Source organism: Ammospiza caudacuta, chromosome 3 (assembly GCF_027887145.1).
Source record: "Ammospiza caudacuta isolate bAmmCau1 chromosome 3, bAmmCau1.pri, whole genome shotgun sequence".
Classification (NCBI taxonomy): domain Eukaryota; kingdom Metazoa; phylum Chordata; class Aves; order Passeriformes; family Passerellidae; genus Ammospiza; species Ammospiza caudacuta.
In genome coordinates this window covers 34,041,867-34,067,116 of record NC_080595.1, presented here as the reverse complement: position 1 = coordinate 34,067,116, position 25,250 = coordinate 34,041,867, and the positions used below count along the sequence as shown (strand labels likewise).

The window sequence follows — 25,250 nt, the reverse complement described above, 5'->3', positions numbered from 1 at the left end:
TGTTGTGGAATAAGATAAATAGATGAGCATGATAACATATGATAACATATGCTTATTAATGTTTCCTATTTTATAACATTATGGTCCCAAAAACCACACTAACTGAGATCAATTGCAGTTGAACATGATCTCCAAGAAAGAAAACTCCTAGGTTTAAGAACAGTTCAATAATTAAAAAAACCAAAAAAACCATAAAAAAAGGAAAATAGCAAAAAGGAGAGAGAAATAACCAACTTTTGCCATCCAGTTCCTGAGCAGCAGCCCCTGGCCAGGTTTCCCCCTGGTTTATATGCTGATCATGGCACCATAAGGTATGGTATGTCCTGGCTGTGTCCCCTTCCAGCTTATTTTGCTCACCAGCCCTTCTCACTGGTGGGGTGAGGTGAGAGGCTGAAAAGCCCTTTACTCTGTGTAAACACTGCTTAGCAACACCTAAAACATCAGTGTGTTATCAACATTATTCTCATCCCAAATCCAAAGCACAGCACTGTACCAGCTACTAGGAAGAAAATTCCAGTGGAAACCAGGACACTACATCATGCAGAAAGTAGGATTTGGTATATGCTGGTGTGAGTGGCAGAAATGTGCAATAATTCAGGTAGATTTTGGTTATTCAGAGGTTCATAGGTTGTCAGAATCAATCATTTTTTCCCTTGTGGAGAGGAAAAATACCCAACCCAGTAAAACAGAAGTAAAACACAATAATCAGAATCTCTCTGTGGCTGGGCAAGAAGGGCCTCCTGGCCTGTGTGACCTCCCAGCAGGTGCTGACACACACACACCTCTGTGTACCTCATAGTACTCCCAACTCTCTGAGGTCATTTCAAGTTCAGCATCCTAACAAAAAATGTCCTCCAAGTGCTTAAACTGTTATTCCCACTATCTTTATTTATCCTCTCAAATCACCCAAATTCGTCTTCTTTTATCCTTTGTGCAGTTCAGATAAGCCCTTGAAACTTTTTTATTCTTCACTAAATAACCCTTATAAGACTTTCTGGGTTTGTGTAAGTCCATTTCTCAGCTTTCACATGTCTTTATCTCTTTTTGCTGCTTTTGTTTCAAATTTTTCGTCTGTTTTCATTTCCATTTCCAAGTTCTGAATCCCATAAAAAAGAGCAACTTGGAGGAAGGTTGGGGTCAGTAGGACAGGATGATCTCTTGAGAGGAGTTCACATTGAATTGCCAGCCAATAAGAAAATTATTTTGAATGTCAAACTAAAGGTAGCAGATGATAGGAATAAACACTGTCTGGATTAACTGTGTTAGGAACTGTATAGCTGACTGATTAAGGGAAGAGATTTTTCCCCTCTGGTTGGCACTGGAACAGGTACCTACAGAGGCTGTGAAGTCTTAGTCTTTGAAAATTTTTGAAAATGTACCAGGCCCTGAGCAACCTGATCCAATTTCTTTGATGTTTTACTCTGCACTGCACAGGAGGCTGGACCACATGACCTCCAGAAATCCCCTCCAACCTAATTTTTTCAGTGACACTAATGGAAAACAAATACGATGTGAGTCTTTATAGATACTTAGTCTAACCTCAACAGCATTTGTAGCACTTAATGAGAACTGAGGTCTGGAAGTACAGGCAAGCATTTAGTGCCTCAAGCACTTCAAGCTCTGTGGAGAAGAGCCAGGAGAGAGACTCCTGGAAAGGTGGGAGGGTTTGGATGGTCAATGCAAGGCAGAGATCTGGGAGAGCAGTCCAGGCAGCAGTGTTCTCTTGGGCCATGAGCTGATAAATGACCTGTGCTTTTGTAAATGAGACTCTCTTGTCCTGAAAAAACATGTGCACTGCCCTCAACATTTTCTCACTACATTTTCTCTATCGGCTGATGTTTTTCAGTCTGGTTGGTGAAATTGTTGCCAAATATAAAACTATGCAATTAAAAGGTCATTGTCTTAAAATTCAGATATTGCCACCTCTTCTTACCAAAGTCTTAGGGAATTATGACAAAGAATTTGTCTTCAGTTTGTTGAAACTGAACAGCAAATATTATGTCCTTTATGTATATTTTGGTTAAAATGAAACAGCTTTACCTTGATTATTTTTTAGTGGTTTCATGCCGTGTTTAGTTTTCAGAACTCTGAAGACCTGTCCGGTCAATTGAGTGATCTCTGACAGGTATATACTATGAAAGAATATACATCTATTGCCCTTACTTAACATTGCTCTCCCTACAGCTCTGAACTCCTTGTTTTATAACCAGAGACTGCTGGAAAAATTGCATCTCATCACTTTAAACAAAGCACATCCCCTTTAATTTCAAGGGTAAAGAAATCAGGGTTGTATGTCTTGCATTTCTCACCTACACTCTACTGGAAGAGGATATGGGGAGCCTAGGGTTTGCTTTAATTTTGACAGTATGGAGAATGTCACAAAGAATAGTTGAGATCATTAACTTTAAAGGCCTGGCTCCTGTCAGGTTGAAGAATTGAATTGATTTTACCTCAGCAGTCAGCATCTTGATCTGATCTGTTCAGATCAGACAGCTTCCTTACAGGTATGCTTTAGCAAATGATACACATAATTTTAAATTTATAATTATAAACTTATAATTTATAATTTTAAAACTGTTACTTTACTGCACTGGGGATTTTTAAAATTAAGTTAAGCATTAAATAACTGGTCTGAAATAGATTTGAAACAAATAGCCACTTAACATTTACTTTTTCATTCAGTTTTTTTTTTTATTTTTTACTACTTTAAAAGACATGTAACTCGCAGGGAACAAATCCATTATCAGATTCCTGCTGTACTTTTTGATGTGAGTGCCCCAAAGGTTTCATCTGACTCTTCATGAAGTTCTCTATTCTGACTAATTATTTCAGTGAGCATCAGACAATTTCTAAGAACAAGTTTTCAATGTTTTCATTTAGATCACAGTTTTCATAAGGACTTCAAAAATAAATGAAGGTAATTTAAAAGCCTTTTGGAAGTATCCTTTAGTCTGTTGGACATACATGGGGAAAGTGTAACTTCCTAGAAAGAGAGGAAGTTGTTTGTGTGAGAGTTTCATGAACTTACAAATTATGTCTTTTTTCTGTTTCTGTTCCAAATTATTTCCGTAACATGAACTTTGAGGAATAACTAATAACTAATGAGAGCAAATTTTGGAGCAAAAGAGAATTGAAAAGGAGCTGGATATAAGATACAAGACAGTGCATGTACTGTTGCATCCTCCAAGTTTCACTGATCTCTTCTTCCTCTCCCTGGTCTTTGGTTCAGGTTTGTGTAGAAGCTTCCCAAACATCTTCTTTCCAAACAGTAAGAACTACCTGGTAAACCAGCCTGACTTCTGGTGTACTGTAGACACCAACCAGGTGTACAGGAATTGTGTCCTCTGCCAGGGTTGGTTGATCCCCCTCCCTCCCCCCCCCCCCCCCCCCCAAAAAAAAACTTGCTAGAAAGAGTAACGCAGTCAAAATATAAACTATATAATATAAATCGTTAGGCTTTATTTAAAGTAATGGAATTAAAACCAAGTTTGAAGATGGATTAGCTGTACATTTCAGAATCTACTTTCTCTCAAATGCATTCAGGAAAATTTTTATCAAAATATAAGAACTTTCAGGGTTTTTTCCTTGACATTAATCAGGTACAATCCTTGGAGCTGTAGTCTCTCATTGCAAGATTTCTGTTACTAATGACATCAGTGAAATTCTACACTTAAAAGAAAAATTAGTTTTTTGAAAGATAAATATTGGTAAGTATTTTTTTCACTGCTAGCAGGCAAGAGTTCTTTACAATTCCTCTTCTGAATATCTCTCTTAGCCTTGGAAAACCCTCATTATACCAATGGGGAAAGGGTCTGCTAAGGAAAACTCTGTGTATGAATGAAAAATAACAGAGCAAATATTTTCTATATAGAACTTGTTTTAGGCTATTAGTTTGAAGAATTACCTTCCTGAATACTGTATACCATCTGACTGATGAGGACATAGCTGGAGTATACCACTAGGATTTGGAAGCAGAGCAGCACTGCTTATTTATGCACACTGGAGCTGAGTAGCAAATATGAAATATTTATAACATTATCTATTCTTGCTAATCATATTTTAGAGAATTTCGCAAAGCAAAAGAAGGTTCTCATTAAAGTCAGCAAAACCAAAACTATGATATTGCTGAATGCTTTCAAGTTTCCTATTTTATCAGAACCAGTGTGAGCTTATTTGTGTGTATTTCTACATACATATTCAGATATGTAAATATGCATATTTGAATACTACTAAGTAGTCTTCAGGTGCTGAGGAATGGCCAGGGTATTCATGATTTGTCTTCATATGTTCTTCATAATGTGTATTAGTGTTATGCCTTTTTTCTTTCTACTTGTGTCTTGTTCTTCCATTTAGCTATTTGTAGTGTGCATTATCCTTTCACTTAGTAATCCTGTTCTGATTATTCAGGCCACTCAGGATGTCATTTGTTATCTAACTTCAAGTGTCACCAGAAACAGCCTTTGTCCCTCTCCCAGCCCTAACCCTGTACTATTAAAGTACATTATTTAATAATGAGAAAAGTTCAAATTAACACCATAAAACACTTTTTTGTAATTTTTTTGAGTTTAGTGTCATGGCCCTTTTTTTCTTCTGGCCTTTTCAAGGTTCATTATTTATAATAGTCTGAATATATGAAGATGACATGGTGCTTGTGAGCCATTAAAAAAACCCCCACCAACAACCTAAGCCAGCTTCTCTTAGCATCCTTAGAATAGTATATCAAGTTTCTACCCTGAGTCAATTGCCCCCAGTAATCAGGGCAATGAGAATTCAGCCTCATGCCTGTGCACACCAGCAGTCACTGAGTGTATATGATGTTGCTGTCAGCAGCTGTTCTTAAACACGTTCTTCAGGTGTTTACCCTTGGAGCATGAGATGAACAGCAGGCCTGGAATGCCCAACCTGTTCTCTCTTCACAAGCTCATCTGTAGTGGCTCTGGAGGTTTGCAGGCTTCTCCCATGGGTGTAATTCAGGAAAGGAACCCCACTCATGTAGTTTTCTAAACAAACAAAATCCTTCTGTCAGCCAGCAGCAGTAGAGGTGGCCATTGCCTCAGGAAATGTTCTAACTAATTGAAATGCCTGGAGTTAGTCCATCAAAGGAACTGTATGGTACAGGTGCCTGAATACATTTAGATATGTGCTTGTTTGAATCAATCTGGAATATAAGTAAAAATGTTTGAGAAATAAATTAACATTTCATTTAACTAAAGACATGCTGACATCAGAGAGTATGGGGGAAGTAATGCAAAAACTTAAATGTAAAATAGATGTATTATGGGAGCCTAAATACAAGATGAAAACTAATTAGCTTTTCACAAAATTTAACAATTATGAATTTTATTGACAGGAAAGGATAATAGCCATTTTCACACTTTTTCTAATTATAGCTTAGTTAAATGCATGCAGAACTAATGTAGTTCACTATTTCTCATACATTTTCAACATTCATTAGATTAGTCTCTTCTGTTTCATTAGAGATGGTAGTTAGAACCCTCATTAAGTTACACTTCCTCTTTCCAGGTGACAATACTGGCAGTATGGGTTTAAAGGAGAACACAAACTGAATGGTGGGAAGGAATTAATATAAAATTTTTAATTTTATTTTCCTGTTCATGAATCTTAGAAGTAAGAAAGGCTGAAGGTGGGAGAGAGCTAAGGAGACTCTGCTCTGCTTAGAGCAGAGTCACCTAGAGCAGGCTGGGGCCTGTGTCCAGTCAGGTTTTGAGTATCTTCATGGATGGAGCTTCTACAAACCCACTTGGGCAACTTGTGCCAGTGCCAGCTCTCCCCTACAGGAGGAAAGCCTTTTCTTATGTGCAAGTGGAACATTACCCAAACTGTATGTATGGTTATGCCCCCTCACTTGTCTGTTGTCCTGAAATCATATAATTAATACTCATTCACTCACATACATGGATACATGTATATGTATAACCTCTTTTCTAGCAACACATGTCACGTATGCCAGCTCTCATTTTGGAAAAATGAAGCCATGCTGTTGTTGAACATGAAAATACCTCTTACACCCAAAGCAGTATCCATGCTAAGTTCCTTTTTTGTTTTTTGAGGGTTTGTTTGTTTGATTGTTTGTTTTTGGAGTTTTTCTTAAATTAATCCAATGCTTCAAGTCTGTTATGGAATCCTTTTTCTTAGCTCTATTGCAAAGGGGGAAGGAGAATTTTTCTGTTGAGAGTTTGAAGCGCATCAGTAATGTTTCAGATTTAGAACATTTTGCAGCAATTCTCCCACTTATGTGTCTCAAACAGCTAGGCTGAAAGTTGTGGGGGGTTTTATTGGTTGTTTTTACTCATTAGAGCTGGAAACAACTACTGTTGCGTGGTTTTGATGATGGATGAGAAATAATAACTTATGTAATACAACTTATGGGGGTTATTTATAGTCTCCAGTGTGATTTCATGGAGAGCCTCCTGAGGCAAAGAAGCAGCTGATGGGATGTGAGTTCTATAGAGACTGTTCCCATGTGGTCTCTCTGTTCCACATTGTTTAGGGACATTGAGTTTTAGTGCTGTTGCTTTTAAACTCTATGGAGGGGAAAAAAAATCGGTGAAATAATGGTGCTAAGGGCCCTGCAATGATACTAGAAAAGAGATTGTGTGGTTAAATATTACCAAAGGGCTTATGTAAGATACTTTTGAGACATCTGTCTGTAGTGTTTTTTGAAAAAAACTGAGGTGAATTCACAAAAGAAATACATTTCTTATGATTGGTAGTGCTTCCAAAGAGGTGCACAGCCTTGAGATGCAGTCACAATTGTGTGAGAAGAAAAGATAAGATGTTCATTTCAATGAAATATCAGAATTTCAGAATAACATTTTCCACAGCACTGTGCAGCAACAGGGAGGGACTGAGGCGGTCACAGTTGTCAGACTTGGCTTATGAGGTGTTAATCTTGATTTTCTGTTTCTTTATTAATAGTCAACAAACAAAAGGGTTTTGGAACCACTGTGTTAATTTTAGATTCATTTGAACTAGAGAGATTATTTTAAATTATGATTCTGGTAAATGTGATAGGGAAGATTTGTATGGAGGCAGTTTTTCTAGATGAAATTTTTAATGCATAATCAACATGCCAGCCTGTTAAGTAATCCCTCATCTAAGAACAGAATAATGAATTCTAAAAAATAAAGAAAAAAAACCCTAGAAATTGGCAACAAGCTATTGCTCAAATTTTAGTTAATCCATGTTACATTGTTGTTATCGTTGACTATGCAAGTTTCTTCATGGGCAGAGATTTTAACAGCTTAAGCTGCTTCTAAAATAGTTTCAGGGGAGATGGCAGTAATGTTTGAGGTTTCATTAAAGACTGCTTGTTCTGGTGTTTGCACAGACAGCTGAGATCATAAATGCCAGTCTGTGTGATGGGTTCTTTATGATAAGAAAAAAACCTGATTGAGTGCCTCAAAAGCTGTCATGAAACCAGAGATTAAACAGATTCATCTTGAAGAAAGCAGCAGCAGAGGAGAGATCCTCTTTTTCTTATGCTTTTCCCATCTCTTCCATTCCTCCTCCTTCCCTGTTGTGTTAGCCCATGTCTCTGTTGGGCCTAGAGCATCCCACTCTCCCCCCAGATGCCATGCAGGAGCCATCATGATTGGAACTGAAGCCATCTGCATGCAGCCTGCAAACTCCTCCAAGGCTGGAGAGTAAGGGAGTGAAAATCAGCTCAGGCACCATTTCTTTAGAAGAATTTTGAGGGGAGAACATGAGTAATGGAGATGAGAACAGGGACAGTGAGGAACAAATGTGAGTCTCTGTTCATGACATTAGAGTTTTAAGAACACTGCTCTGCTTATTGATTCCAGATAAGCCTCCAGTTTCAGCCTTGCCTAACTGAACTTCTTTGTTCTCTCATTTCAAATGGGAGTTTGATACACAATTAGAAGGATCTCCACCATCAGATATCAGAAGAATCCTTGCTTCTTAACTCAGAATTAAATTTGCAGTGGAGAAGGGTCAATGGCAGTTACTCTGCTGAGTAGTTTCTTCCTGAAATTTTGGGGATTTCTAATCCTTATTGTTCATTTTTACGGAGAAGTTTTATGATTTTTACATCTGTGGGTAGAAGAAGAGCATTTTTGTTTTTCTCTCGGACTGGGTATTTGTTGGTTTAGGTGCAATAATAAAATGCAAGTTGAGCATGGAAAATGTTTCTTACAAGCAAAGAAAGAAGTAACTGTTGTTGAATTAACCAACTTTCTGAGAAAAGCCACTGTCAGTCACTGGCTGAGAGAATCCTCTTCTCTGTAGGCTTTGTTGGTTGTTTAAAGGTTCATGCTGGGCATTTACTCTTGATTCTGGTTGCAGCACTTCAGCCTGTATTCCTAGGGGTTTTTTTTCAGTTGCACTCCAGGTAGTGAAGCTATGTATGACAATTTCATTTTGCTATCAGATCTTTGAACTTTAAGGCTGCAAGATTCCAGGTGCTGGAAGATGTATCTCGTGTCCTGTACTGCATGTGTCAGTATCATGAAAAGCAATCTGGAAGAAATGCACACAGGACTGACTCTAAGAGGTCTAACTTCTGCTCTGTGCTTTCTCCTTGCTTACTGTACTTGCCCATGGGAAGATGGAAGTGTGTGAGCTGTGGGTCTGGTTTGTGATGAGTGTTAGCTTGGACTCCTGTGTTCAAGGTCCTGGGCAATCAGTGATCAGAGAGGTGGTGCTGTCCCTGAGAGCCTGATTGAGTTTGCCTCAGTGCTAAGTGGTTTAGCTTATGGCAGAGAGATACACATTGTAAAAAATGAGATATCTATAATTTCTATGATAATGAACAACTCATGTTAATATTCAGTTAGTCATTACCAATTAACTGAAAGTGTATGATTAAGTATTTTCATTTGTAGGACTGCTAGCCTGACTTGAGGTAGCTGTTTTTCTCATTAAGGCATATGGTTTCATTAACTTATTAGACACTGCTTGACTCACGCCATGAATTGGACTTCAGGATCAGCAGACCACTATGGTTTCCATCAGCATAATTCAGAATACCAAATTTGCTTCTGAGAACTACCAGAATGGTTTGTATTTCCAGAAGCAAAGATGTGTGGGGGGAGCTATTCCATACTGGCAGTGTATCTGAGTAGTGAATAACCTGCAAATGATGTACACCCTCCATTAGGGGCAGCAGGGTGGGCTGAGGCAGGTTTTACTGCACGCTGAGTCAGCCAGCTCACAGGACAGAATCTGCCTGTTGGAGGGGGTGTCCTTATACACCCCAGGCTAGCCTGGTGTTCTAGGCACTCTGAAAACAAGTGTCCATGGGACAGGACTGTTGGCCTTGGAGTATGAGTTGGGATCTCTGTTCAGGGAGTCAGGCAGTCTGTTCAGAGGATCTTTCCCTTGAACTGTTATCTCCAGAGATTTAAGACAGGACTAGTTGTTCCATAGCTGTATTAATGCATTATGCACTACTTTCTTTTTCTTGCCAAGGCTCCTGCACAGCCAGGCATGCAGAGGTGGAGTACATTATGTACTGAATGTTAGTTTAGGCCTAATATATGTATTTTGTAAGGTGTAAATTGTAATCTGTGACACTGATCAAAAAGGTGGCTGTCTTGAGGCACACATCAGATAAAATCATTGCAGCTTAATAAAAACTTATCACCTATATGCAGTGCAGAAAGGAGATCACTCTTCTATGAAATGTGAGATACAGAAGCTTTATACTTGTTGGAAAGCCAGGCACATTTTCAGCATATCTTAAGAGCAGTGTGACAAAGTAGGCCCCAGTGAGGCAAGGTGTTTATTAGTAATGGCTGTGAACAGTGGGGTACAACAGGAAAAAAAGTGTGCCACAAGGGCTGAAACACAGGTAAGAAATGTAAATTAGTCTGTATTGCATGTGAGGAGCCAGAAGTTAACAGAGCCTCCCAAAGGGAGAAGCTACCATGTATTCCTTTAGGTGTTTACTCAAAGTCATGATGTTGATCAGCCGTGGCTCAGGTAAGATAGCTGACAGTACAAGGTTATGGACAGTATTGTATCCATTGCAGTTACTTTTTCCTGCCTAATCCAGGACAGCACAAAGCAGACATAAGCAATGGAATCTTAGAATAATGGTACAGACATATTCAATGGGTTACCATCCTGGCAAAAAGATAGATTTAGCCTGTTATTTGTTGGATTAATGTTGGTTGTAAAGGGATTTAACTCAGCTAATGGGCTTTTTTTTCCTTGCTCACCATCATGCAGTAGAATACTGACTGATTGCAGTAATGTCTTTCAGCAGCTCCTTGCAGCACTGCAACCAACAATTTAATTTTTAGTACAGTTGGGATTAGATTTATTTGCAGTTTGTATTACAAAGAAATACAGCACTGATTCTACTGTGCACAGATCTGGGAAGGGAAAATATCTTTTCTGGCCTGACTTGGTTTGCAGAGCAGCAGATCCACTGAAATGTCATGTCTCTGACATATCACAAAAACAAGGCTTGGGCATCTCACTGTTCAGTCAATAATGTGCATTCCATGTGTTACTCTAGAATCCTTGTCAGTACACTCTCCATTGTAAAAAATAAGAAAGGCTGAAAAAAAAAAAGCACTAAGCTACCTGAAGTAAGACTGTTATAAACTTTAACTTTTAAAGGCTTTCCACACACCATTTTCTTACAAGCTGAAATTTATGAAGTTATTAATGCAAATAGTGTTCTGACTAATACTTTAGAAATGGCTGGGCATTTGAAATTTATAGGATGTATGTACAGATCATGCTTATTTTGTTTGGGCTTGTATTGTTGGTGTATACTAATTTACATTTAAATTGTTATCCATGTGGAAAGAGAGGAAAGCACGATATGGTGCTTTCATGTACTGCCTTCAGTCATAAGATATACAATTTACATGCTGTGCTTGCAAAATCCCCCTCCTGTCCAGGGAGGAAATAGGTCAAACCTGTGCTCAGTTGTTTTCAATCACTTCAGTCAGTTTGTGTGGGGACACCGAAGGCGGCGCAGGAGAAAATAAATGAGATGACAGCTGAAGCCTGCAATTGTTTAGGATGGTGTATGCTCTACATGTATCTCCATATGACCCAGCCAAGGCTGGAAGGAAGCTAATCAGTTCACTTTATGCTCAGTATTGATAGCAGGAGGGGTTCTTATAGGGAACAAAGATAATTTGTCCTTTACTTGATGCTCATTTTGGTTGTTAGGAAAACATGCATATGCAATAGAATGGGGAGGTATCACACTGCTTGGTGGGATACCTCTGAAAGCAGTATATCAGCTGAAAGCAATATACCTTCAGTCTGTCTAAAGGGATGCCTCAGCAAGGAAATTCTAATATTTTTCCTAAAATATTTGTTGTGAATACAACAGATTCACAGTCGGAGAGTGAGGCTTCTCCTGTGAAACGGCCACGGCTACTGGATGACAGTAATGACAGGCCTGAAGAAACCAGTCGATCCAAACAGAAGAGTAGACGTCGATGCTTCCAGTGCCAAACAAAACTGGAGCTAGTACAGCAGGAGCTGGGATCGTGTCGCTGTGGTGAGTACAGCTTGGCAGTCACAGCCGTGCTCAGGTCTGGGTCACACGTGGAAACACAGAGAACACTTGCGCTTTTCACCTTGCAAAGATGCTTGAAACAGAAGCTATAGCTTCCATTGGTAGCAAAAAGTTATCATTAGTTCCTCAAATTTCCCCTTTAAAACTTTGGCCTTGATGTACTGCCTTGTCTCAAGAGATGCCAGATATTAATGAATTCAGCTTCAGAAGTTCCCTGTAAGGCAGGAAGGGCATCATACCCACTTGACAGGAGAGGAAGCACAAAGCACATCAGTAAATATGCAAAGAAGGTTTCTATAGGGTGTAAAGGAACATAGGTCAGTAGCTGCTTCTGCATGTTATAATTACATAAATATAAAAAACTTAAATCCAAAAACCCCCTCTAACTGAAAATATTTCCATCCTCACACTTAGTTTGTGTGGGGAAGACTTATTTTTCACCATGCACTAATAATCATCCAACTTGTCTTTTCCAAAGTTGATGACACTGTTCAGGTAGTTGAATTGAAGACAATAATCCCGTACAGGCAGCTAATTTGGGGTTTCACATTAAATGCAAATAATCTTTCTGAAACAATAATTAATGTGACTGGATTCCAAAGGAGATGCTCTCTCCTTCATGGAACAATTGTGTTCTTAACTGGTTTAAATGTGCTTGTTAGACCCAGTGATAATGGCATGTGGTAGTTTTACCTGCTAATTATTTTTTCATATAATCATGTATTGAAGGTTGCATTGAACTCTCTGACAGTGCTTTTATTGATACATTTGGAGAAGTTTGTTTCAGTTACTCCATTGTGTCTCAGGCAGGGGATAATTTCCAAAGGATCTGCACAAATGATAGGTGCAATTCACATTGAACGTATGAAATATAACATCTTGTGTTAAAACCATTATCTGGAGAGAAGTCCTGTCCTTCTGAGCAGCAGTGTAGAGAGGAAGGGTGTGCTAAGGTAGTTACAAAGACAGACAATCCTATACTGAATACCAAATGCCAAGTGAAGAGGAGCGATAGAAAGCTGCAAAGATTCTGGGTTGTGCTTTGTTCTCTTCTTCAGCATCTGCCTGTCCTCAGGCTCTAGAGATTACTGTTGTGTTGGGCTCTTTTGGACATGAGATAAGGCTTTGTTTTGATATTGGAGCACTGGCACAGAACTTACATGATATGTGGAGCCACCAAACATGAAATCAAAAGCTGTAGTGTTGAAATTCCTGTTATGGAAGTCATGTATCAGGATACTTTGAAGTGCCTGGTAACATTTTTATCAAACTGAAGAAATTCAGGGCTATCGCTGATGCATTTTGGTATGGCTCTTTCTGCTCAGCATGGTAGAGGCAGCAATTTCTGTTCTTGGTCTGCTATTGTCAAGTATACAGCAACTCAGGCTGCTCACAGGCACCTGACTGAAATAGCATAATGGTCCCAAATAGTGGGAGAGTTTGAATTTTGGGGTGGATTGGATAAATGATTGCTTAACCATTATGTAACATCATTAATCTTTCCTGCATTCTGCAATATTGGAGCTATGTAAGAGCAATTAAGTTGGAAGCAACTTTTAAAAAGCCCTTTCATTGATCAGTAATGTTTTTAAAATTATATAAGACCTGCCTCTTTTTTCTGTAAACTGGATTACAGATACATTTAGCTGGTTCCTCTCAAGTTTTCATGAAGTAGTTCCATAATTCAATACTGTTTAATATAAATGTTGTAGGAATTGTTCTTTTATTCTTTAATTTTCTTCTAGTGGATATATATAGCTTTATGGAAGTACTTCTGTTAAAGTTCATAAAATGTGTTAATAAAACATGAATGTGAAAAAATTCTGAATTCCTCAGCAATAACTGAGGAAAATTTGCATTCCTGTATTACATCCTACACAGTATATAGTTTGTATTATAAATATTTCTATTCTATACTTTTAATGAGAAAATAGAAGGCAGGAGTTTATTTCCATGTGTCCAAGAGGGCTGAAAAAACTGGAAATCTTTTGTTCCTGTGCAGTTATGATGTTTCATTAATACTGTGTGCAGTAAGGGTGTGTTATCTGTGCTCTGATGTGATGTGAATGTGGGCATACCCTTTGCCATTTACCTTTAATAAGATTCATAAGAAGCAAGCCAAATGCTTCCTATTAAGAAGAAGGAGCACTGGGCACCTCAGCTTCACATCACCCAAACTGCTTTACCAATGATCAACAGCATGTGTCTCTGGTCAGTTTGAAAGATGCTGCCTGAGGAACCATTCTTGCTAGCTTGCCCTGCTGTCTGTAAAATTAGGTTGCTTTAGGTCATGAATGACAAGCCCATTCAAAAACCCTGAAAGGATGTGATGGAAATGCAGTAGAATAAATCTGTCAAATTGTCTTTTGTTTAAAATATTTCCTAAATCCACATGACTGGCTTATACTTTTCTATCCTAATGTGAAGCACCAGTAATGAATGATGTGTGGTCAGGTGGAGGTGATGAGATAGAATCAACTGGTGTAAAATAAGCACATACACTCTTCAAAAGTAATGGTCAGCATAGAACATTGTTTGAACTGAGTTTTGAACCACTGCTTATAAATTCTTGGCATCTTAATCCTGAACTAAAGCAACGGGAAAAAATGGGGGAAACTCCTCCCAGTTTTAAACATTAAGAGAAAATCTGATATCAGGATCAATAAAAAGGCAGACGCCATCTTCAGAATGATGAGTGTGTGCATTTGCTTGGATGTAAGGAAAAAGGATTTCAAGCATAAAAATGTTGATCCAAAACTGTGTCTGAAACAGTCTTGTTAAAATCCAAATTCACTCCACAGACCAACAATTTAATTGTTTCCTGTTGTGTATCTTCTTGTCCTAATGTTAAAAGTACTGGAAATCATCTTATTTTTTGATGATTTGTCCTGGTGAATCCTGCAGTGAGATTTTTAGTGAGACACAGTGGAAAGGAAAATATATACATATTGAACAATGTTTCAATGTAGATGTATCTGCAAATACTGATCCAGTTAACTGGGACTTGTCCAACAGGGCACAGCCTTTTTGGAAAGGAGACAGAGAGAGTGACTGGTGCTTTACCCCAGCTCAGAGATCTTTGGGAGGCTGCTGTATTGGCTCTCCTGGCTCCTGTAAGCCCTGTCCAGAGGGAGGTGACACTGCTGAGCTCATTCCCTTGACACTACATGGAATTTTAGACAGATTTGACAATGCTGCAGGGCTTTGCTGTGAAGAACAACAATTCACTACTGAGAAGGGAGTTCCAGCAATTCAAACACAACATTTTTCAGATGTAGAGAGATTTGTTTGTTTTCATACACACATACTCTCAAGATCTTTTTTCATTCTTCTTCCGCTGTGTTCAAGTTACTAACTGCTGACAAGAAATTCACATCTCATAAATAATGCTTAAGAGCCATTGCTGTATAAATTGAATGTGTTATGAATTGTGATGGGCCTTTTTGTAGCATTCTATGCCCGGAGCAGGAAGAACAGAGGATGTCATTTTCATTAATTTCTAATGAGGTGCCAATTAAAGCTAAGGAAGGAACTCAGAAGGGAAGAGTCACAGAGCTCCCCTGAATCCTGTGCCCCGGGGCTGTCAAGCGACTGTGCTGCCAAGCCTCCTCTGAAAGTTCCAGTAAATTACAAACTCATCCAGAGCACACACAAGACAAATTCAGCTTCCCTTTGATCTTCAAAAGAGCAATTTGTAAGACGAGTTCTGAGCCTTTTCACACAGCAAACTGGGAGAAGTGATAGGAATTGTTAATTGCTGATGCACTTTGCAAGCTCCAGTGAGAAAGAGAAATTTTTAAATGAATTCTCATTTTGAGCTTCTGATGGGATAACCTTTGTATCAACACCACTCAAACAAAATCAGCTTCCTGTGCATGGTTTGTAGGTGACAGTAAGAGCAGGCAAGTCCTGCAGAGAGCAGTGTTCTCTAATTTGGGCTGGATAGCTCTTCCAATAGTTCAGTGTCAATAGTGATTGTATTGAAATAATTTTTATTTAATATTAAATTTAGGAGTCAGTTTTATCATCAAAGAATTGCAGGAATCATATTCTTCCAGTTACACTCTGTTACAGCATTTTTGCAAGCACTCTGAAATCAACTGCCTCTGATCCTTGACCTGAAAAGGAAGTTGTTGCCTCAGTGGTGTCATAACTGGATGGTTACCAGAGAGTTGGTTCAAAACTGGGGGCACTGAATGTGTGAGTGGAAGTAGCTATAAAACACTGAACTGTTTTGGAAATGTATTGTAAAAAAGGCAGGTTGATTAGTTGCAAATAACACTATACATTTCTAGGCCTGCACTTAATTGCTTGACTAGATGTATATTGCTACTAAATAAAGTTATGTACAGTTTTAAAAGACAGTGAGCTGTAAACTTTTACTCTATAGAAATTATTTGCATAGAAAGCAAAATTCAATTTTATGAAAGAGGCTTACAGCTTACAGTTTTACAGTAAAAAGCAGTTCTGCTAGCACTAGATCTGTGGTACCAAGCCAACACGCAGAAGTCTGCAGTGATCCTTTTTATGGAATAACATGAGAAATATGATCCATTCCAGTCAGCAGTTAAAGAAAAATGATTGTAGTGTGCCAGCTCTGCAGCAGCTTTTGTGTAGAACACTTTGGTGTTTGTTGGCCACATCCTTATGGGTGTGTCTGTACCTCAGACTGCACCTGGCTCTTGGCAGCCAGAGGGGTGCCTGAGATAATGGGCCCTGCAGAGCAAGCCAGGCTGCAGCTTCCAGCAGCAGTGCCATTTGCTTGTGTGCTTCTCAGATAGGAATTGCAATGTTTTTCCTGTTCTTGGGCCAGAGGAGGTACTTAAGAGGACAGGAAGACGTTGAAACCTTTCAGCTTGATCACACTTGAAATTAATTGCTCAGTCGTGTTGCATTCTGATCAAACACTTGCTTGCCATATTTCTTGCCTGTGTGGACAAGAAAGCTTTTCTTGGAATTTTACTGGCCTGGGTTATGTTGTAAGAAGCTACAATTTCCTGGAATGCATCTGGCCTAACAGCTGTGCACTCGCTGCTGCTCCTGGGGGAGGCTGCTGTGAGCAGTAACCTCAGGCAGAGGTGAAGGCAGAATGTGGTGGTTTGCAATTTTAATTTGTGAGATGTTGGCAAGTACTGATGTTTGTCTGCTTTTTGATTGGAAGGGATGCAGTTCACAAGTGGCCTCTACAGCAATAAGACTGAGCCAGGAAACAAGAGTCCAGCTTTGCAACTCAGCCAGAGAACCACCTCGGGGTGCTGAGCACCTGGAATTGAGAGTGGATGGAGCACATGGCCCACCACAGCCTGCTCCGATAGAAGGAAATTTCCTTCCTAGTTACTGTGCTTATTTTTCACATCCCTGTTTTTCATTTAGTTCTGTATAAATCTATAACAATCTCTTGAAATTCTTTTCTTGGTGTTACTGTTGGTTGTTTTGTTTGGTCTAAGCATAGGGATAAGAGAGAGAGAAAAACAGAGTCGTATCAAGCACTAGCAGAAACAAAATACATCCACACAGCAGAGACTGTACTTACAGATAAAATGGCAGCAAGTCTCACTGTCATTGAGTAATCAAAACAGTGGAAGAAAAGCAGCTGCAGATTCTTACCTTGCATAACAGAACTGCTGGTCCATAAACACAGGAGATGAAACACTTGTTTGGATTGTGCCAAAATAAATTTGGAGTGATTTGATTTACTCAGTTAATTTAGAAATAATCTGCAGAAAAACAGGAAAAAAGAAACAAATTTGAATATATAAGCTGCTCCATCTTTACACAAAGTTGTCAAACACGTATTGAAACTAATGTTTCTTTTAAAACTTGGTCAAATATTAAATCATAGTTCCATTTCCATGGAACCTTTTTCTGTGGAGGAGAATTTGTAATGGTGCTGGTAAATTCGCTTTCTAGATGGATAAGGTTTATCTGGTACAAGCCAAAATGGCTTCAGGGCATGATTCTGTCTTGGTATAACAGATGTACTTCCATTGATTAAGATGAAATATGCACAGTGCTTCTGGAGAGTATGAGTCAGCCAGTTCAGTAAGGAGTATTAAAATAAATCTTACTAGTGACTGGTTACTACAGCCCTGGCAAGTTTTACTGCCAGCCTGTGAGATGTGCCACATTCAGCTGTCCTGTGTTGGCTGCTCTCCTAAGGGAGTTGCTCCCAGAATAGTTCTTTTGCTTCAGCCATTTCAGGAATATCCAGCATCTCACCTTATCTTGCTGCAAGTACTAAAAAAATACCCAACAAAACACAAAGTCTATTGAAGTTTGAACTTGAACTCAGATGGGGGAAGGGAGTTTGTTTTGCTGTATTTTATGAAGATGTTATTCCAAGACTCCAGTTTAATTGATGAGGAATAGGAGCTGTTAACTAATGTTGGTTTTTTCTAATATGTGTTCTGAAAGTACTGGAAATTAAGAAGTAGTTGATTAATTGGTGCATCATAGACTCCAAGTGTAGAACCCAGAAAAATGCTTTAGTGTCTAGGTTTCAGAAAAGCTGTCCACAGCTTTAGAAGTGTTAATGGAGTTCATGCTCCTTATAATTAGGAATCATGAAATATTGTTTGAAGAGGCTCCAGTATGATTCTCCAGCTTGTTCAATTAACATGGGTTTCTTACAGGATGTGCCGATTTTGATTTCTTCCATTGTGCTACCAAAAGTTTGGCAGTGTTGATTTAGTAATGTGTACTAAGCCTGTTCCTTGCCTTCCTGTAGTCCCAATCAGTCCATGTAATTGAGATGGGCTGCTCATCTCTTAAGTCCTCAAGTTCTCCTTAAGTAAAACAAGTTAGGCTGTTCCTTCTAAAAACAAAAAGTGGTTTTCTTTTGACATTACTGATTTGGTAAGTCCATCAGTGTATAACCTTCTGGGGTTTTCAAATGGAAACTGCAGTACTGGGTGAAAAATCAGCATTAAATCTCCTTCCATACATACCTGTATTGTCGTTACAGAAGAATGAAGTGTTTCCATAAAGTGAAAGAGGATACAATTTTTTAATTGTCTTGTATGCACAAGAGACACATGGCCTAGTGAACTTGAACATAAAAATCTATCTGAGACTATCTCATATCTTTTCCAGTACTTTTAGGGAAGTATTTGCTCAGTCTCTGAGTCATTTTTTTCTTAGGAAAAAAGGACAGATAAGTCCCCCTTAAAAATGATTCAAACATGTTTGTTCATGTGTTAACAGCTGTACACAGAAGTACTGATTCTACTAGAATTTGATATTTGAAGTAGACACAGAAGGCCCAAAAATATGCCATAATAATCTGATTAATCCTGAAGGGACATTACTAGCTAGGTAGTTTACCACAAGGTAAGGCTTAGGTAGGGAGGAATGTGAATTTTGTTGATGAAAGTCTAAGATATTCACAGGAAGAAATGGGGAAAGAACATAGCCACAACTGCTGCACCAGAACTGGGAGGAGAAAAAGGATAATTGAAAGGAATTGTCTAAATTTGCTTGAAAAGTCAGAATTCTTTCCAGGAGCTAGAGTATTTTTCCCCTAAGGAGTGCCCTTAGATAAAATCTTATCTTAGAGGAAAATACCACTGTGGTCCTTAAGTACAAAATTAAGAAGGTGTTAAACGTAGGTACTGAGACTTGAGACTACTTGATGTGGATGTTCCTAGGATAATGATGTCCTAAGGAAATGGCATTGAGATCAGTGTGCATCAGTTTTCACAAATGTAAAAAGAATAGGATTAGTCTGTGTCAGGGCCTTTTAGTTTTAAGTCTTACTGGCCTTGGAGGAAAGTTTCAAGAGCTGAGAAACTGCATCAATGGATATTGTAATCACATAATAGTATTCAGTAAGTTTTTAAAGGTAATATATTTATTTACTGTATCTTTATGCTTATTGAAATGCAAATGCTTACAGAGGTGTTCAGAGCTGTTAAACATTCCTGAGTTGATGACATTTTTGCAAGTTACAGGCACAAGTCATGTATGGGCTCCTGCCATATTATGAACAAGCAGGAGCCAGGAATGCTTTGTAAATCTACACTAAAAGAAAAAAAAAGGAAATAGTGGTAGTGTACATTGCTCTAAGCATTTGTTTTCCTTTGTGGTGTAAATTGGACTTCTGAACGGAGCTCTATTTTCCTGTGATTCGAAGAAGAATTACTCTTGACATAGATTGCAAGAGGCTAGAGTAACAGAAAACTCTCATGGAGCAGAAGATGTAATCTAAGAGACCCTGAACAGAAGGTGTAAATAAGGAATGAAGACATAAAACACATTTTATTTAGGTTTAAAGGAAGTAGAGCTGCATCTCTCTTGTTTGGCCAGCCAGCCCAGCTGCTCTCAGACTGTAGATCACTACGGTGCAACCTCTACTGAAACCCCGGGCATAAGTAATACAACTCAGGAAATAGACTGAAAGTCAAACCTGCAATTGTATTCAGCATGTGATGAAGTCAAAATACATGCAGGATCCAGGAGAACTGTTACAATTAATGCCACACATACTGGATGTTAGCACAGACCCTTTCATTATTCATTCCAGGTCTTTATTAGTAGCCTTATCTTTCCTGCATTTTCATTGGGCTAAACAAAATTACACACATACATTATTGAATCACTAGGTATTGTTTGCTATTTTAATTAACTTTCTGGGTACACTTCAGCTTTTAATTAAATCCTCAGCTTCTGGGAGAAGTGTGTAAGCTCAGGTGGGTTTGGTGTAAAGAATTCTAGAAGTACTAAAGCTCACACAGCTCTTTTTAAAGTGTTAAATATTGCACAAGTCCCAGCTCTGACCTTAGGAGAGCTCTGTCATGCACCTGCCATTTCTCAGGACACTTATTTAAGGTTTCACACCACTCAAATCTAGAGAGGCTACACTGCTCAAATCTAAATATGTTGAGTAGGAAACAAATGCCTCTTGATTAGCTGGTATAACCCATGGAAGATCTAATTTTATAGCAGTACTAACATTTGTGATAGTGTAACCTGTTAGTAAAAGTTACCTCTACTTCATTAGCTGCCTTGGACACTAGGAGGCCTTTTTGACATAATTCTGCTTTCTTTCTGTGCATCCTGTTCTTTGGATTCATTTTCCCACATAACCTTGTGAAACTAGGAATTATTTTGGAGGTGCAGTGTTATTTCAGTGTGTTCTTGGTCGTGCAAATGTGGCAATGAATATTCCTTTTACAAGTGTAGCAGTGATACTAATTCCTCTTGAATATGCCATTGCAAAATCACACAATTGTTTAAATAAGGAAACTCTTCACCTACCTAAAGTCTAAACTTTTAATTTTGAACCTTACTTTTCCCCTCCTTCAAATAAGTTGATCATTGATGTTTATTATCTGATACCTCACTTGATGCTGTAAGTTGTTTGGAGCAAAATGGTTTCTCCAAAAATCCTCTTGTTAAATTAAAGTTTAACCAGTTTTGGTTATTTGGGGTTTTTTTCCCTGCCTTTGTGTTTCAACAATTGCACAAGTCTTTGGTGAAAAATGTTTCTTCCAGTTATATCAACAGATTACATGACAAATTAAAATGCTAATTTCTGGGAAGTTGCTCCTTTATCACAGATGAACTGGGACCAGAGCCCAGTTCTGCAGAGATTACACAAGAGCAGTGACCCAACAGTTGTGGTGGTTGGAGAGCGAGCTTGCGGTGTCACAGCTGCTGCTTGTGCCTGACTGCTGTGGGTAAAGCTGAGACCAACAGCCAGGGACAGTGTGTAAGGTCAGAAGGGGAGCCTACAGATGCCATTGTCACCACTGGGTAAGTCAGTGACCTCTGTGGTATAAAGCACTTTAGAAGAGAGTATTGATTGCATGGTCCTACTCCCCTGTGTCTGGACCTGAATTGTACTGATAGGCTGTCCCCAGTAGATAACAGCTTTAACTTACAAATCTGTTGTGGGTGAAGAACTTGTGATGTGGAAGTGTTTACTCTCAAATGCATGAGTTCTGTGCAGCAAGAAAAATATCTGGTCCAAATCAAAGTATTTAACCACCATCTTCTTCTGGTGCATGATGGAACTGGGACACAATCTTGACTAGAGACCTGCAGTACTCAGTCAGTCAGACCTGACCCATAGCAAACATTTGTTAATGGCAACTTACTATTACAAAGTAGATGTGCTGTATTTATGACTTTGGTTAGGGATTATTTGAAATTCAGAAATAATTTCCTGAAAACCTCAGCTCTAAGTTCCTAAACATTTCCCTAAACCTCAGTTCCTAAACATTTTCCCTACTTCTCTGGGATTAGTGTTCAATATAGCAAAAGTTAAAAATTGAGTCTAGAAGAGTGCCATATCTTAATTTTTTCCACTCCAAATACAATGTCTTCAAAGAAACAGGAGGAAACTTTGAGTTGTTCTTCTTAGTTCCGAAGACAAGGAATAGAGTAGTGCCTTGTGTAGAAACTCTTTAAGAATTGTTGATCCAAAAAAATCCCCTAAAAAGCAGCATCTGCTCTGTCCTGAAGTGATATGAATTCTCTGTTCAAAATTTGTCACGCTCAATGTAGGAAAAAATAGTTTGACATCTTTCTGTGCTGGTAGTCAGATAAATAGGAAAGTGTATTTGAAATTAGCACGAACTAGGATAAAACATACTTTCTTGACAGGGTCTCCACAGTGCCACACTGCATCTCTTGTGTGCTCCCTAAAGCAGCTTCCCAGGCTTATGATCTTAAAGGAAATAGACAGAAAAAAACTTTGAAACTCAGGTTATACGTGACCAAACTTGGAAATACAGAGTCTTTTCCTTGCAGTTGGAAGAATTCTTGCAGAATCTTTAACCATACCTGTCCAGCGGCTGTTACAGTATTATGTCCTCCCTCTTTGGTATACAACTTCTTCCATTCACTTCTTGGGCAGTCCTTTCCACAAATGCTTTTTCTGTATCTAATGCTGATACATACACATTTCTTTACCCTCTTTATGGCAGAGAGCAAAATAGAGGAAGAACAGAAAAAAAAAATCTTACTCCTTTCTTTTCTCCTAAGTGTACAACCAGTAGTAGAAATACAAAATGAATCTGTAGGATCTCATAGGCACTCTTATGTAGCAGCAGAGGTATCACAGAGCTATATGCTTCCAGCATGAAACCTGAGATTATCACTGACTGAGAGCAGGAGGGAAGCCTCAGGGTGCCCATCCAGTCCCAGGGACAGATTGCCAGAGAAAAAGAAACATTCTAAGGTGTTTTACACCACCTCTTCCCTTTTCCTCTCTTTAATTCAGCTGTTGATCATTTTGGTAGTTGTGAGTAGGTATCAATGATCTGTATGAAGAAGAAAATACCGTGAATTAAGTTGCAGTGATCATAGCAAATGGTTAGAAAAATAAGTTAATAGGAAAAGTACACTTTATCCTCCTGTATGTTTTGTGAACCTTTTACAGCTGTGTGCTGTTTGTGAAGATTCATGGAACTGAAGTGCTTTGAGAGGGCAGTGCTTAAGACAATGTGCATTGATATTTAGAGACTTCTGACTTTGAGTACCTAGAGGTTAACACTCCCCATCCACTCAGTTTGGAGTGGAAACGATAGAAAGGAGTACCTAAATTTTGTGGAGTTTTAATAAATACATCTATGTGGTTAAAAACTTTGTCACACTGTGGCATGCTCCTCTCTTTCCCCTTGGAAATGAATGACAAGATTCCCAACCAAGTTATTCTGAGGTACTTATCACTTTGTCAAAGTCCATGTCAACTTTCAAAGCTGGGAAAGAGAAACAGAAGAGTTTAGTTCACTTATTTCCAAAACCTCGCTGTTTAGCTTTGTGGGATTTGGTTTGCTTATACAGAAAATGTCAGTAAACCTGAAATTTTCTTGAGTTGTGTAATGAAAGCTGACAATTCTAGTGCAGAGCATTCCCACAAACAGAGAGGAGAGATAATTAGAGTAGATGCATGAATGGAGCTGTCTGAAAGAGAATAATACCAGATACCAGCAGACTGGAATACATTTCTATTGCCTACGCCGTGTGTCCGAGCTGCCCTGGAAGCTTTGCCTGGCTGGACTACAGCGCACATTCCCATCTTTCCCTTACCGCGGGTTCTTGCTAAACAGCCTCCAGAGCACAGGGAGTGAGCTGGCTCATACTGCACTTCTCAGGTGCTGAAGCCTTTAGCATCTTGCTTTGTGTCTTGGTAGCTATTTGTTCTGCTCTTCCAGTCATTTCTTACCTATTTCATGTCTTTAAAAAAAAACAGAAAAAATTCCTTTCCACACTTACTTATAAATAGTTTTATTGTTAGTATAATTTGCAACACATTAAATCATCTTTCCAGTTGGAAGGGCTATGGGGGAGATGCAGAAATGTTGTTTTGGGGGTGAGTGGTGTGCAGTTGTTCTGAACAGTGCAGCAGCATGAGCTGATCTTCTCGGCTGGCTCATCTGCCTGGTTTGGCTGTGCTGTGTGATAGCCGGCAGATATGTTCATTGCTTAAAGAGATGTTAAAATCTGTTCTTGAACAGAAATCTGCTTGTAGACTCATGCAAAACCTTGTTAGATAATACCTTCGGTATAGTTAGTTTTCTTCTAACCATACACAGTTTACTTCTAACCTTTGGTAGAGAATTTTTGCAGTATCTTCAACTCCTAAGTCACAAAGTATTTTTAAATTCTGTTTCAACATCTGTTGATTAAAATTTCAGATTTGCAAGAGAAGTAAAATAGCTTGTGAAGAATGTGAAGTCAAAGCACACAGCACAGGATTATGTCTGAGTCACTACTAGGACTGCTTTTGAATAGGCTTTGTATAGGGCTCTATACAAACATAGGTTGTTTATTAAATGAAATTTGGAAATGGTGCAAGTTCTGACAGTTCTGAACTTCTGCCTTTGACTTGGGAATGAAAATAATAAATACTGATCCTAGTGGGATAGGTAAGATGATTTTTAAGTACCAGAAGCTCAGGGTTTTATGGTAATGTTGACTTCACTTTCTTTTACCTACCAGTGGGAGTTTCTTTGAATGTATCAAAATGGGTCAGTGTAGCATAAAGGCTAAACCTTCAGAGCAGTTGGTGCCTGCAATGAAAGGATAAATGTCTAGAGTGAACAATTAAGATGATTGATGGTACTTGGTAATGAAGGGCTTTGCCTTTCCATGTCAGCAGTGATACTTGAACGGCTCAGCCTTCAGAAACTCAAAAATGTACCAGGGCTCTTGAGTGTAGCAAAGGAGAAAGGGCAATTGTTTTTCATTACCCACACACAGCATGCTGTAGGTCTGTGATAAACTTTCTGGTCTGGAATATGGAAGCCTGTTCTGTTTTCTGTTCTCTCCAATATCCTTTCCCATCAGGTTCCTCAGGAATGATGAAAGCAGCTTCATAGTTGCTGGTGTGCGGTCTTGGGCTTCCTTTGGGTGGCTCCTCTGTAAGGCAGGGATGGTGCTCTGCTTTATGGCTTTAGCCATTTTTGCTCTGGTGATGAAATGGAAGTGAATTTTTTTTATGATGTATTGTGTAGAAGTTTCTGTGGTGCTCAGAGGAGCAAAAATGTTTTGAGGCACTACATAATGTTTTTCCAAGATGTTTGCATTAGAGACCTGAGGAGTGGGTGATTCATAGTTTACTTCTAACATCAGAAAACAGTTGCAGAGCTGTGAGATGTATTATTACATTTACTAGATTGAAATCTTCTCCACTGGGAGTGGAAATGTGGCATGTTTTAGGTTGATGACTTGGGCAAATGAACTTCTGTTGGCAGATGGATTCCCTTTTGCAATG

At 38.8% G+C, this 25,250-nt stretch overlaps 1 protein-coding gene across 3 annotated transcripts in view; it reads left to right on the top strand.

Annotated features, from left to right (window-relative positions):
- Window positions 1-25,250, top strand: part of ZFAND3 (zinc finger AN1-type containing 3) — a 135,520-nt gene that overhangs the window by 103,668 nt on the left and 6,602 nt on the right. For all 3 annotated transcript variants that reach the window (XM_058800989.1, XM_058800990.1, XM_058800991.1), the window contains exon 6: window positions 11,342-11,512. In XM_058800989.1, the coding sequence (XP_058656972.1) occupies window positions 11,342-11,512 (171 nt within the window). The remainder of the gene's footprint in view (window positions 1-11,341; window positions 11,513-25,250) is intronic.